The 15,577-nt window shown below is 49.2% G+C and overlaps 1 protein-coding gene across 3 annotated transcripts in view; it reads right to left on the reverse strand.

The window, feature by feature from the left end:
- The window catches only part of Trappc9 (trafficking protein particle complex subunit 9), a 541,325-nt gene that overhangs the window by 99,068 nt on the left and 426,680 nt on the right, over nt 1-15,577 (reverse strand). For all 3 annotated transcript variants that reach the window (XM_074069279.1, XM_074069278.1, XM_074069281.1), the window contains one exon: nt 9,083-9,173. In XM_074069279.1, coding sequence (XP_073925380.1) covers nt 9,083-9,173 — 91 coding nt within the window. The remainder of the gene's footprint in view (nt 1-9,082; nt 9,174-15,577) is intronic.

Raw genomic sequence — 15,577 nt, forward strand, 5'->3', positions numbered from 1 at the left:
TAAGTGATTTCTAAATGTGAAGTACATGGCCTGCAGTGTGACTCTCTGTCATGACGGACAGCATACCTGCAGGGATATTCATTGCAGCAATGATTACAACAGCAATGACTGTGAGTCCCTCGACAGGTGTAGTACAGATAAGAACTGAAGTGGAATGACGGCCACCACACATCATCAGTGAAAACAGAAAACCAGTGGCCGATGCTCCAGTGCCAGCCCTGAGGAGGAGACGAGCATAGGCACCGGTGTAGAGACACAGCAGAGCTGTGGACTAGGTCAGGAAGGGGCATTTCATGGCATATCATCTTGCACTTCCTAAACTATGAAGTGTCCTTGTGTACATTTCATCTTTGTAAAAAAAAGAACAACCAAAAAACACACAGACGCTTAACGCATGGCTCGTAGAAGGTGCCTGACAAGGGAAGAGGGCTTTCTTTCCCTGGGGGCAGGCAGCACAGACAGGAGCCTCCTCTTACAGCCAGACCTGAAATAGTCTTTGCACTGCCTCTCTTGCTGGTGACTGTTGCTCTTCCCTATTTTGGAGTTCCCCCTCAGTGAGACAAGGGTGGTTTCATCTATCTCAGGGGGTGTGAGGCCTGGTAAGTTACATCAAAACCAAGTCCCTGTCACACAGGACATACAATGTAGGCGGTTGTGCTGATTGCTGGTGACAGACTGAGATGGCTTTTGGCATTGTGGTACAGTATTCCTGGACCCACTTTGGGCAGCAGTTGGTACCTGGCACCCACCACTCTATAGAGATTTCAGACTTCTCTAAGCTTTTCTGCATCCTTAAAAACACCACTCATGTTGGGCCTTTCTCAGCATTTGTATGCTGCTGTGTCAAGCCAGGGTTCAGACTCTGACTGCAGGATGCCTGCCTTGGCCTGATGAGCCAGAAGGATGGGGAAATGCTACAACCTTTACCTTCCACACAGGAGGACTAGTGACACAATCAGGTCACATTTTAGAAGTTTGCACTGAACACTAGTGAGCACAAGGGACCAGAGGTGGGGACAACTTGCGTAGCCCTTTCACCCTGCAGTTTCAGAAACTGCAGGCTAATGCTTGCTCCACTGGATTCCCATTATGCAGTATGAAAGCACTTTGCACCAGCCATGCCGCAAGTACAGAAAGCCCTGGGACCAAGCCGACTCCCAGATGGTATTCTGAAATAAAGATCTGGGGACTAAGGCAAACACAGTGGGCAAAGAGGGCACGGAGGAGGGGAGAGACAAGGAGAATGAAGGAGGCAGGCTTGGGAGCCAGACACCCTGGGTTCAGAGCCAGTGTGGCCCCTGACAGTGTGAGCTGCCAGCTCTCTGCTTGTTGTCAATCAAATGAGTCAGGCTCAGGTTCTACAAGGATGCAGAACACAGCACAAAGTGGACTCCCAGCACAGAGAGGCCATCACCCCAAGATGCAGGTCTCCTGGGGAGTTGGGCTGGGGTAGGCACCATGGGGTGGTAAGGAGCCTAGGGATTTTGGTTGTACGAGTTTTTGATTTTTACTTTTTGTTTCTTTTAAAAAGAATGTCACTACTTTTATAAAGAAAAGCAAAGGAATGGTCCTCATTGTGTGTACCTAGAAAAAAGGCCCTCAGACTAAATGGGCACTATCCATGGCTAGGCCAGGGAAGTAGTCCTCAGCCCAGGCCAGCCAGCCTCACACACTCACCCAACCTACCCATTTGGCCTGCCCCCATGAAGCCAGCCTGTTCTGGGCCTCAGATGGGATGGGGAACAGAAGTGTGGGCTGTGCTGGAGAAAATCAGTGCTGTCGCTAAGATACCTGGAGAGGGGGAAGAAGGGGTCAATGGGCAAGGACAGCTGCCAGTGGGGTCTGAGGCATACATGGCCACTTGCGGCTGCTGCCTGTGTGGTGGGAGTCAGTTCCTCTCTCATACTTCTGCCAGGCAGTTCTGAACAGCAGTCTACAGGAGCCTTATGTTAGAAACAAACGAAACACGCGCAAGATGTCCCCCTAATGTGATCTGATGAGTACACATTGCAGGAGCAGAGACATGCCTCCTTTCGGGATGCCAGGAGGCCCCAGGATGCAGCCCATCCTCAGAGACACTGGAGAGAGTTCAGACCACCTGCTACTCCCAGATCCAGGATGCTAAATGGAGCTGGCCAAATGCAGAATGCCTGAGAGTGGGAAGAAGCCACACTCAGGCATGGTGGGCCCCTCTGTCCCCAGGGAGGCCCAAGAATTCTGTCAGTGTCTGTAGATTCTGTCCCACATCCCAAGCACAGGACTGGCTCCCGCCCAGCAGGGTGGCTGGGAATCAGGCTCCAGTCCTGACTCTTTCTACTGCTTCCAGAATACTTGCACCAGCTCCCAGCTTGGTGCACACCAGGATGGGGACAAATGGTCTGGGGACCAACCCAGGCCACCAAACCTTAGCAGACCGAAAGTGTCTCCTAGACAGAAGAAGAGCTTGGGCCACAGAGCCTGGTACAGAGCAGATGGTCAACAGACTGTTATTGAATTGATGGATTAATCCAGCATCCCATGAATCAATATAGTCCATGAAACCTTAGGCAAACCTTCCCCCCACCACCCCGAGTCCATTTCTCAATTTATCTGAAGGGAATTATAATACTAACCTCATGGACTTGTGTAGATCAGAAGAAACCTGTGCTCCTGAAATGTAGGAAGCTGTGTGCTCTGAGACAAGGCAGGGGAGGGTCCATCGCCTGAGACACCATGTGACCGCTGTTTCCTAGACTAGTGCTACCCCTTTCTTACAAGTGTCAACTTCATATTATAGCTCAGAACTTGAGCACACAGGTGGGTTTGCTGGTTAACTACTGGAGAAGGTGCACTGAGAATACCCACTTCACAATGTAGCAAAGACCTATCTGTGTTTGCTGGAGTATTATGAAAGACAGCACAGACCAATCATTGATGTGACTCAGAGGAAATTAAGAGCTGTGAAGAGCAAGGCATTATCAGCTGAAGAATGAAGTAGCAGGTGGCACAAAGGTGGGACATTCCAATCAGTGTGGCAGACAGCTTAGCCCATCAGTCACCATGAAACTATGGAAACACCTAGAAGACAGGCCTCAAAGTAGACAGCTAGGGAGCAGCCCGACCCTCTTCCTCATCTGTCCCCCGGGGGACAGGGTCAGAAGGAGCATGTAATACCTCAGACCCTGCCCTGTACTAGGACATCGTGAGATGGGAAGTATTTCAGAAGCTCCGGCCCAGTACTGGTTCTGCCTACCTGGAGTCCTGCCCTGAAGAAGGAGTGTGCTGGGTCCTGGACACATGCCCCAGAACTTCGGCTTCCTTCTCTACAACCAGATAGGAACCATAATTCCAGTGCCCCCACCCCCACCCCAGGGCTCACTAAGCACACAGACAGCTTTTCTCCACTGAGAAGACAGCACTCCTTCCTCCCTCCTGGAGGATGGGGTGCCCTTTGCACTTACAAGCACGGCTCAGAGAATCTACCATGAGCCCAAGCCAAGACTCACCAGGAAGTAGCAGAGCCAGGACAGAAACCCAAGTTGGCTGGCTCAGCAGATACCATGCCTGTCGGTGCCCTGCAACTGCCGTCCCCAACAAAGGCAAAGGTTGATGACTTCGCTCTCCACCAAGACCCCATAAAGCATCAGTAACTTCTGGGAATCCATGCTGGTCATCACATAGAAAAGGGTCTAGGTACAAGCTGGGTATATAACTTTTTTATAAGGCTAAACATTTTGAGCACATCTAAATGCTCACCAACAGAACAAGTATTACATCCATTTGATGAGATATAGCTTGGCCTTTAACAAAATGTGTAAGAATTATTTAGAATATGGGAAATGTTGATGCTTTTGTAAAGTGTAAAAAAGGACATAGAAGTACCATCACAGTATGGCCATTTCTTTGAACAAAATTAAAAGTGGGCAATCACAAAATGACTTGGAAATGTACAAAAATAAAATAAAGGTTGTTTGAGGATAAGAAAGGGCTAATTTTTCTCTGTTCAAGTTTCCTGACTTTCTCTCACTTTCTACCATGAGAATATATGACTCTCACAAAGTGATGCAGGGGAAAGATCAAGATTCTGGCGTGAGAAGATCATGTGAACCTGGATCTGTTCCCTCCCAGTTGTCAGGGCCAGGTGAGACCAGCATGGAACTGGAGAGCTGCAGTTCCTCCCTTATAGAAGGGAAAGGCAAGGGTGCAGGATGGCTGGGAGCTCACCAGTAACAAAATAAATTCCTCACTCCTTTCCCAGCAGGTATGATATGTACTTGAAAAGGGGTTACTTAAAAATAACAACCTTTCTCATTCTGAAGTGACTGCAGGAACCTGCTCTAAGTCAGAGAAGAAATCAGGCTGTCCAGGCCAAAGACATGGACACTTGGAAGCTAAAGATTGGCCTGCTAGGGATGGAGGGCTGAGCCCAGGATAGGCAGCCTGTGTGGTCTGATCTGCACTCCTTCAGGCCCTCTGAATTCTTGTACTGCTGTAGCCTTAGTCCATCCTCTAAGGGAACTAGGGAAGACTCCTTAGGGAGACCCAAGTCATGGGGGTTGGGGTGCAAGGGCTAAGGCTGCCCCAAGGTTCTAGTTAGAGGTCTGAGCCCATGGGATCAAGACATGGTATCTCCCACAGGTAAAGGGGATGGCTGTACTGAGGCCAGATATGAAGACCCTGTACCACCTTGTGCCATGGTAGGATGAGAGGCAGAGAGTGTAAGGTGGCCAGTGGGGGAGAAAGGTGACGCTTGTGTCCTCCTCTCCTGCACTGCCATGCAGCATATCTGGCCACATCCTAAGTCTACCACCTGGCCTTTCCCTGACACTCACCCCTCCAAGATCAATTGGGCAGCTGCCCCTCCACAATGCCACCCAGCCCCTCCCCTCACAGTGACCCCTCCTGTCCAGACTGCCCATTGTGGAACTGGGAGTTCCTTCCACAGAGGGTCCCACCAAGTGCCCCATGCTACTGGTGCAGCTCTGATGCCAGGCAGCTCTCCCCACCAGGCTGAGAGCCCATTGAGAGGAGGAGATAAAGAAAGGACGACGCTCAGCCAATGAGTGCTGGTCATGCAGGAAGGAATAGGTCAGCATGCTTTAACCTGTCTCCACAGCTCTGCATGCTGGCTGCATCCCCCACTTCCCAGAGAGGACCAGAGCTCGGGAGACTTTTCTGTCCCTTCCAGACCAAGAGCCAGGTCATGAGGCCTGGCAGCCAGTCCTTCTCTGGGCTGTCAGCTTCCCTCTCTGCACTCAGTGGCCAGCATGGAGTCACATGCCAGGGTGTTTGTTTCCTTTACTCTGCACATATACAAATCCGTAAGTACACAAGGTGTGAAGAGGCTCAGAGAAGAAACTCTGCTAAGAATGGACCGTCTGCACGTGGCTGCCTTGGGAGAAGACGTCCCCAGCATGTGTTTGCTCTGATATTGCTGGGCAGACACCAGTGTGGGGTGTGAGGGCAGCCCACAGGGCTCCCAGAGGAGCAACACTGGGGGTCTTCTAAGGGGCAGGGTGCAGGGAAAGTGCTGAAACTCTGGTGGCCATGGCAAGACCGCTGCCTTCCTGGTGAGGTCTAGAGGCACAAGGGCCACCTTGTCTACTCAACTCTGGTGCTTCAGGACCTGGGAAGAAGGGCCTGGCCCACTGAACCACATTTAAGGACCTGATTCCACCTTGGTGCTGCCTCCCCAGTACTCCACACTGCCCACTACAGGACGACAAAGTCACCTCAGAAATCCAGGTCCCCACAATGTCCACATCACATTCATCTGACAAATAAACACCTCAAGGTCCTTCAAAAAGCTAACATCTTTTAACCTAGTAACACCACAATTAGAAAACTGGGATAGTCAGAGAAATCAAACTTTGGGTAGAAAGATATCCATTATAAATAGTCAAATATGTAAATCCCTGAGACTGACCACACAGGGCCAGCTGCCCACTGCAGGTCTCCTGCAGGGGCAGTCATGTCCTCCCAAGGAGGCATAATTGCCTTTCGGTTTTAGCATTATTTTTTAAAAATCACACAATATTTTAGGAAAGAATGCATTAGTACTTGCAGTCTTTGCTTACTGACTGGACTGTGCCCATGACACTCAACCCAAACACTGCCACAAAGAAAAGGAATGCCCCTGTGAGGAACCTCGCCCACTGCAAGACCCCTTCTGGGGTCTCTGGCAGGAGAGGCCCTCCTCAGCTCACATTAGGGGAGGCACTCCTTCCCTGGGTGGGGAATCTACTCTTTTTTACTAACATGATTAGAATCCAAGTTCTGCTTCATTGTCATCAGCCATTTGGGGGACTCCAACTCACATTGGGTGCAGCTGGATTTTCTGCCCAAACCTTAATAGGATGACAAAAATACACGGTGCTGTTAACAATCACAGTTTCTAAAACCTGCCCATTCCAGCTCTACTGCCAGAGCCTAATATTTGTTGACTACTTCCCATCTTTGTGCCACCTGAGCTGCCCAGGAACTTGGTGAAACAGGCTTTGCAGTCCCAGATACCAGCAAATGGGCTTGGAGGGGCACAGGGCCACACCTTGAACTTGCCTTCCAGTTTCAATGCACCATGTCACAAACCAAATTCTAAGAATGACATTTTGAACTTCCTCCAGTTGTGAAAAAAAATCAGCATCCAAACTGCTAGCCATCTGCCTCTGCCAAGCAAATGGCACCCAACAACTGCCTCAAGCACTCTAGACAGCGAGAGACGGCAGCTCTCGGGCCGACTCTGATTCAGCGCTAGTGGGGAAGCATGACTACCTAATGGTGGCACGTGCCACATGCACTCTACCTTTGCCATCCTGACCTCACTTAGCAAGCCCTTGTCCTTCTGACCAGAACTAGTGGGGACAATGGCTGCCTGGGTTGGGGGAACTCCTGGAATGTCCCTCTGAAGGTGGCCCAGCCCTGTGTGGGCCAGGAAGGGATCCAACTGTTGCCCAGGCCCTGGGGTAGGGCCGAGGAGAATGTGAGATGAACACATGGATTAACAGGGGTGCCTTCAAATGCCTCACCAAGGCTTGAATACACAGCTCTCAGGACTGAGCTATCTTCCAGGAATAACTCCCGAGGGAGTGTAATAAACCATTGCTCAGTGGCCAGCAGGCATTTATGGGTTCCCAGACACATTTACAAGAGCCCACTTCTTTTGACTCTGGCCCTTGGTGTAAGGCTCTGAGGTGGCTGTGGGAGGTGTCCATGCCTCCACGCAGCAAGGAGACAGAGGCTCAGTGCCATAATCTGTTCAGGTGAGCCCCAGGTTGCCCAGCTCCAGCACCTGCCTCTGCTACACCAATCACACTAGAAAGCAAGCGTGCAGGAAAGACCAGGGCAGTGGCATCAGTGAGACAGGATCTCACACTATGCACTGAATGACTGCTGTGGCCCAGTCTGCATCCTGAGTCCACAAGGGTCCCATCAGGGTCCATGTTCCTACAGGGAAGGGGGCCAGTGAGGAGGCAGGGATGAGCTTTGCAGAAATACTTGAGAGTAAGGGCAGGGACAACCCCTGCCCAGACTGAAAATCCAGACATCATCTCCTATAAGCTCCACATTGACTCACTGAGCATTCCATCAATGAGAAAACTCAAGCTTAGAGATGTTAAGTGAATCATCAAACATCACACTGTCAATACATGACAGAACGGAGATCTGAAGTCAGGGCTATCTTATCCAGCAAGCTATATAAGGTAAGAAATTTACAAAAGCACTCCCCGAACCCCTCCATGAAAATGGGAAGGAAACCAAGGGAAACAGGCAGCAGCACAACATGGCAGGGTTTGGCCCAGCAACAGCTCCGGCCTCACGGCAGGTCCTCGTCCATGTGCGTCTGCCAGTTTCCAGGCTGCTCTGCACAGAGAGGCATCTCAGGGCCGCCTAACTTCCTAGTCCTGGCTGTAATATCCATTGTTTCCCTGACTTCCCCACTACACATCTTTACAGAGAGGGGCAAAATGATTGGGAAAGGCGTTTATTCTTTTCATCTGAAATCCTACCAGCCAGGCTGGTGATCAGGTGGGCTGGGGCTGAGACCCCACCGTAGCTGGTTGCAAAGGGTGGCTTGCCACACACTTTCCTGCTTGAAAGTAGTGGGCTGTGGTGAGGAGTAAACGAACAATGCGTCCCGTACCCCACTGCCTCCTGCCACATTCACTTAGCACCCTACTAACACCATGCTGCTTGCTAGGATGTCCTCTGAGACCACACAGAGCCTTGCAGAGTCACATGACAGAAGCTCCCAGCTTCTCTGGTGGTCACCTACGAAGGACCCCTTCTGTGAGGAGTAGGTCAACAGAGGGGAGGCATCCTGCAGGCGTGGGGGCTTAGGATGAAGGGAGTTAGGCTGAAACTTATTAATTAGCTCATCCTGGATCAAAGAAGATCTCCTAATCCAGAGATTTCACTGGTGGAAGCAGAAGATACATATGGTAGTAGCCGACTGCAGCTCATCCCAAATAGACAAGGTGATGAAAGAACTTCCAAAGTACAGTTAAGATTCTCATTTCAACAGGAAACACTATGCTTATTTCTGAGCAAGCTACCCGAGAGTACTATTTAGAAAGGCACAGGGGTGGTAAGAGTCCTGGGGAGCAAAAAAGCAAGTGTCCAGATAAGTGATGGTGACCTCGTGTAGGCCAACCACCAGACTGAGTGAAGGTGTTCACAGAACATACATTCGTCTACATGCCAGTGTGGGACACTGTAGAAAGCCCAGCCTAAGCAAATGGCATCCAAAAAAGGAGGAAACCATGTTCTCGTTCTCTTCCGCCACCCACATCGCTCTAGGCTCTAGCAATGTTTGTGGAACCCACATATCCAGACACAACTGCCATTTGGAGGGTGGTGACTGTGGAGGTGTGCTCTGAAAGTACACCTTCAGAGTTGGGGCTGGCAGAACTCTCTGGGGGCTGAGCTGCTACATACAGAGGCACTGCTCAGTGGCGTGAGCTTCTTCCCCAAAGGGTTCCCAAGAAGATCTTCAGCAGGTACCAATCTCTGGGGTTCCCTGCCCTCGAGCTGCCCCACATCAGAGCTTGCATGCTTAGAGAAAGAGCCCCTCTACCCAGAATCAAGGGCAGCCGGGGATACTCACCCCACTGCAGGGGGGCCAGCTGCAGGCGCTCCAGGACAAGTTGGTTCAGAAGCCCTTCCACACTCGCCTCACCGCTGCGCTTCAGAGAGGGGTGGGCCTCAGTCAAGGAAAACATAGCTCCTGCTGAGCTCTGGGATGGAAATTCTACAAGATTCCACACTGCTCCCAGATAAAAATCTCCTACAGCAGACATGTCTTCCTTCTGCTCAAGTAGTGGCCTAACTTACCACAAAGATGTCACCCTGAGACCATGGAATCAGGGCATAGAAACACAGCAGATAAGTGTCTCTTTTCCCCAACCCTAAGTCTGTTCACCTAAGCAACAGTTAAGTAAGGAAAGGAAATCCAATGAGATAATTTTAATCCAACAACTATTCTTGCTGGGGGAAGTAAAGAAAAACTGGGAGGTTATTTTTTTTAATAATACATGCAAACTGTGGTTCACTGCTCAGTACAACCATACGTTTCTCAACATGTATTGGGGTCACGCTGATTCCGTGTTTGTCACAGTATACATCTCAACGTAATTACATATATTATTGCAAACGGGCTCACTTACTCAAGCTCATAATCGAGGAAATCATAAAGCCTCTCAGCAAGTATCAGTGGAGGGAAAAACCAGCTTAGACAGGCAGACAACAGACGTCTCCCAGGCAATATATTAGACATCCAGTGTGGCTCTCCGAAAGTCAGTAGACCTCCTTCCCTATTCCAGCGAAATTAAAGACACCATACCAAAGTTGCAATTGAATAGGAAATTTTTAGTTTCTGACATTCTCTAAACATTGGCAACTGGAGGAAAAATCCACTCCTTTCTTCTTCTGGGGAATTAATTCCACTCAACAAACATGTCTAGTGTGTCTGGGGCAAGGCAGGTGTGGCAGCTGGGAAGCACTGAGGACAGAGGTGTGGGACAAGATCCCTGAGGTTGAGAGGTTCACATTCTGGTAAAGACAGTTAAGAAGCTAAGAATCACATCTTCCAAGTTTGGGGATGCTGGTATGGGAACAAAGCCCTTCCAGGAAGAAGTTCAGTGGGGCAAAGGATGGGAGCTGGAGCAAGTGAGGCAAGACCAGCAGGACACATGCTCCTGGGTCTCCAGCTAGCTCACATTTGCAGCACACATCTCAACCAAGCACCCAGGGAGAGTGGCACAGACCAGAGGGTAGCCAGAGAGAGCTTCCCTGGCCCCCAGCATCTGCCTCATCCAGAGCAGTTGAGGCCATGACATGCTGGCCTCCAGGGTGCCCAGGGACCCAGGCATATCCCTGAGCCTGACTTTAACTATTCTATACTTTCTTCCACTCCTCCAAATTATCCTGTGCTCACTCTGGATTTTCAACATGTCGTGGTGGTGCTTTTTGCCTGGAGATGCTCCCCCTGCTCTTTTCTCCTTCCTTACTTTATTCATCCTTTAAGTCCTTTACTCCCTCACCACCCTTCACCTGCGAATTTGAGAGCTTCGTAGATGTTTCTGAAGCTCTGGGATTGTATGGAGGCATTGCACCCCAGAGAAAACAGCACCTGCTCTGACGGGGGCTTGGTGTTTGAATCCTGCACCAGGACTCATGAGTTTTGGTTAACCAACTTAATGCCCTGGGTCTGTTTCATCATCTGCAGCATGGGCACAAGAGCACCTCAACCTAACAGGGTGTCCTGAGGACTACGCAGAAGCACCAGGAAACATCTGGTTCCCCATTTCACTTCCTCTTGGGCAGAACTTCTTGCCCTTGCTTCAGTGAGGCAGCTATTGGTTTACCTCCTAAAAAACCTTGAAGGATCTCAGTCTTCTGCAGCCATTTATGTAAGGTTTCTTCCACAGACAATTCTCTCCTAAGAAGAATCTTCCAAATGCATCTTCTCCATCTCATTACCACCCAGGGCATCTTTGTTGAGCTGCTGCTATTATTGATACATATTCTTATTTGGTCCTATGGCAATCCTGGGAATTAGGATTTATTCATTAGTTCAGCAAGGAGTGACTGGGCAGACATTTAGGGATACTGAGCTAACACTGTGACCAGAACCCAGGAGCTCACAGGCAGTGTGAGAATGCTGACCTCTAACAATCCCACTTCTGGGCACATGTGTACCCAAAAAGAACTGAAGCAGGGATGCAAATAGATACTTCTAGCCCACATTCACAGCAGTATTGTTCACAGCAGGCAAAAGGTTGCAACAACCCAATGATGCATAAACAAATGTGGTTTGCCTATACATTCAAATATTGTTTTGTCTTTAAAGGAAGGGAATCCTGACAAATGCTACAATGTGCATGAAGCTTGAAGACAGTTACATGGAAAAAGTCAGTCACAAAAGGACAAGTGCTACCCTACAAGGCGCCTAAGGAGTCCAAGTCACAGAAAGAAACTGGTCATCGGGGGCCTGGTGGAGGTGGAGTTGGTCTTTTGGGGATAGATTCAGGGAGGAGAGACACTCTGGAGCTGGATAGCAGTGACGGTGCACAACTGACTGTACACTTAAATGTGGTTAAGAGGCAAGTTTTACAAACTTAAGGAAGGAAGCCTGTAATTAGAAAAAGGAGTTCTGAGGGAGGTATGGCCAGGGGCAGAGACTAAGAATTGCACATCTGAGTGAGTTCTCAGGAAGGAACTAGAAAGAGGCTGGGAGAGGGAGGGGCCTGTAAGGGCACAGAAGATGAGAGAGCAGCAGCAAGGGGGGACTTCTCTGTCAGATGGAAGGGGAAACTGAGGCTCAAAGGAAGCCGACTGTAGGACCAATTCCTGACCCAGACCCCCACAGGTCTTCCCCACCTCCTTCTAGTCCCAGCTTGGAGGCAGCTTTCCCTGATCAAGTGTGTTGCTGCCTGTTGTCTGATTAACGGGTCATTGGTGGCTCTATTTCTATCCCACTCCGGCCCCCTTAATAATGAAGGATCATACTGCTCAGGGTGTGATTCAGGAGGCCATCAGGAAATGTCCTCCAGGCTCCTCCCCAGAGCTGTGAGCAGGCTGGAGGCTGGGTAGGACAGACCTTCCAGGCCTGTTTTCTCACTGAGGAGGGCAAAAGCTGTTTTCCCCAAGGCCTGTACTCCTAGATAAACTTGGTCTGCCAGTATCCCCATTCCTGGTTTGGGTTGCTTAGGTCCATAGTGGAGTCTGGGGAATAACTGTGATTGTCTGTGATGGGCTAACTGGCTGCCAAGAGGGACGGCCCTTGGGCCAGGGATGACACTACTCTCTTGTACAACAGTGGAAGCTAGTGCATTTCTGTTTCTGGGCAGTAGCCCACAGGTAATATCACATATGCAATAGCCAGGTTCCAGAGGAAGTGGCAGCCACCCAATTTCCTGGAAATGTAGCTTCCTTACACAGAGTTGCCAGGTATTACTGACTCGGAAGGCCCTATCTTTATGAATAAGGCAGAACTCAGGGTTTAGTTTCCAGGGATAATGAGTGAATTCTTTTTCTTCTTTTGAACTCACAGATTTGAATATTTTGATTTTAATACTCAATGCACTGTATTAAATTATTTCTCAAGGTGAGAAATGTGGACGTATGGGATCCTTGCCAGGGAAATTGCAGAACCTTTCTTGACCATGGATTTTCCCAGTCTTTGTGTCCCTACTTCTCAGCTCTGAGTCAGGAGTATGGTGGTGAAGGGACCTGTATCTCCTGAGTATTCCCAGGGACCTCTGCCCAGTCTTATGGGTAGGGATGTAATAGGCACCTTGCTCCCTCCTTCCCAAGCTCTGTGCCAGTTTCCTCTTCTGTGCCTGGAGCACCCTCGTCTCTCACACCTAGCACAACTGTGTCCATCAGAGCAGTCTACCACACTCCTCTGAGCACCCATCCAGCCCTGGCAGCTCTGCACCATGATTTTCAGGACCATGATCCAGTGACACTGTAGTGGATGTCCTGCCTGCCTGAATCCTTTACTACAAGAGGGCACAAGGACAGCCATCATCTCTACAATTCCACTGTCTTGCACAAAGCCTAAGACTAACAGTAGCTCAATAAACTCCAATTAAATGACTTAATAAAGCATACATGTAAATGGCATGAGTGTAGGCATAAAGGAATGGATGATTTTCATCAAAAACTGACCTTCCCTGGTCTACACCACCCACAATACTCATCTCTAGGAGGAGAAAGCAGCAACTCCGTCACTGTCACTCAGCATTGCTAGGAGGTGATTGATGAAGGCCCCTCACACAAAGCTGTCACTGTTCAGTAGGGTGTGGACTGAACTGCAGGACGTTGCTCGGTGTCATGACCAATTGGAATTGTCTGCAATTTCTGGCTAAAGAAAGCCTGTCTCCCTGCAGGGAGGGGCCTGGGCAGATGCAAACTTGCTCAAAGTCAGTACACCAGCAAGACCCTCAGCTGGCAGTGTGGGAGATGTTAACCTCTCTAGCAGAGGGCTCAGGGACAGGCTGGGAAGCCAGGCTGCCAGCCTACAATGGCTCCCAAGGCAACCATGGTCACTGTGCACAGGGCTTGGTGATCCTGGCGGGGTGCTGTCCTTCCTGGGACAGGGTTGACTATGAGTCATTCTCCCATCCTCTACCCACTACCTTGCCCAGGAACCCATAGCTGTGGTGCTCTGACCCCCCAACTTGGCAGAAGCCACCCCCTATGAGAACTCTGGGCCACAGAATGGGTCACGCTCAGTCTGCAACCATTCTGCAATGCAGAAACTTTCTCACCAAAAGAAAGAAACAAATAAAGACATGGAACCATGGAACCTACCCTTCCTTAGCTCATGACCGAATCTCTGCTAAGCATACTGTGATTCACTCTACCCAGAGACAGAGGGGAAGTGGCAATGGTGTGAGGTGCTGGAAATGAGCCCAATGAGCCCAATTGTACTACCTTTGGTTTGTGCACACAGCTATGGTCTCATAGCCCACGCAGAACTCATTCTCTGATTGGTGACCAATTACCAGGGAAGGAAATGCTCCCAGAGGGGATTTGAAGCCTCAGACCCACCAATGATGGGACATTTCTGATGGTGGCAGATGCTATGGCAAGGGCTTTACATGTTCCCTTTAATCAAGTGGGCTGTGATGGTGACTTTCTAGTGGGTGAATAACTGGAAGCCAGAGGGCTCAGCAACCTGGCCTTAGGCATCTTGGTGAAGGAGTAGTTCCTGCCCCAGAACTCCTGCTCTGTTTCCCACAATAAAGTACCTCCAGAAGGGGAAATGGCTTGCTTCACGGGCACAGGTCTGTAGATTGGCAAAAGCCCATGCTGAAAGGCACACTTTCCTGACAGGCAAGGCCATAGGACCACAGGCAAGTCCACATGTTGCTGTCTCATTTCACAGCTGGAAAGGGGAGAGAGAGTTCTCTGTGAAGTAAATTTTTCTAAGATATGTCCTAAGCGAGAAAGCGAGAGGCACCTTTTGGATAAAAAACACTACAGTAAAAAGTAAGACTGGCTGGCACTTACCATTTCAGAGAGAAATTCTGCAAGTTTATACAAGGAATAAATAAAAGTAGGCACTCTGGGAGTAGGGAAACAGGAAGCATGGCACGTGTATTTGTTAGAAGTTTTGGACATGTGTGCATACTTAAAACAACGTGAACATTGCTTTACAACAATGAACAATACAGTGTCACCAACAGCCTTAAGAACAAACACTGAGTCACCTGTGACCCAGGCAGTGTATGCAGTAGGACTGAAGAGAGTCCTCACCAATCTGAAAGGAGAGGACCCGGGGAAGCAAATCATCCATAAATTTGGGGTTAAAATGCACATTTTTGTGTGCTTCTCTATGTTTTCTTTTCTGATTATCTCCAAGGTTTATTTTCATTTGTATAAAATTAAGACCTCAGAATGTGGCACGTTGCGCTCTATTAAAAACTCTTGCCAGGCTCTTGAGGAAGAACCATCCCAATAGCATATTTCTTTATCAATTTGTTTTGAGGCATGGGCCATCAAGTTATACAACTGAGCTAACAAAACTAATTACCTGCACACACAGCCTCCTCCCTTGTATCCCTGTAAGTCACCAAAACAGTTGTGCCTGTGCCCACAACTAGTTAGCCACTGTCACAGCCCATGATACAATGTTGTAGTGATGATGGCAGTGGCTACTACTCTTAGATGCACACTTTCTGGCATTTGGGGAAGAGGTGAATAAATAATAGCAAAAACAATAGTAATTCCTATCACTATTGCTATCATAGAGAAAGTTCCCAAGGACCATGGGAGAGGCCCTGCAGTTAACATTTATCTTCTCAATTTGAAATTATTTTCAAATGAAGTCTTCAAAAGGTGCTGGGTATGAGATATAGGTACTGTTATTTCCATTTCAAAGATTAAAACAAAACAGAAACCTCTCAGGCCTATGGAGGAAACAGGAAAGCTACCAGTGCTCCCAAGTGGAGGATGCAAGTTTGAACTAGGCAGTGTGACCCTAGAGTCCTCATTCTGGATCCCACTTCAGGAACTCCTGGATACTTGGTGTCAATTCCTCACTATTCACCTGGAACCCACTTGATAGCAAGAACTCTGCTGCCCACAGGCT

This window comes from Castor canadensis, chromosome 3 (assembly GCF_047511655.1).
Source record: "Castor canadensis chromosome 3, mCasCan1.hap1v2, whole genome shotgun sequence".
In the NCBI taxonomy this organism is placed as follows: Eukaryota; Metazoa; Chordata; class Mammalia; order Rodentia; family Castoridae; genus Castor; species Castor canadensis.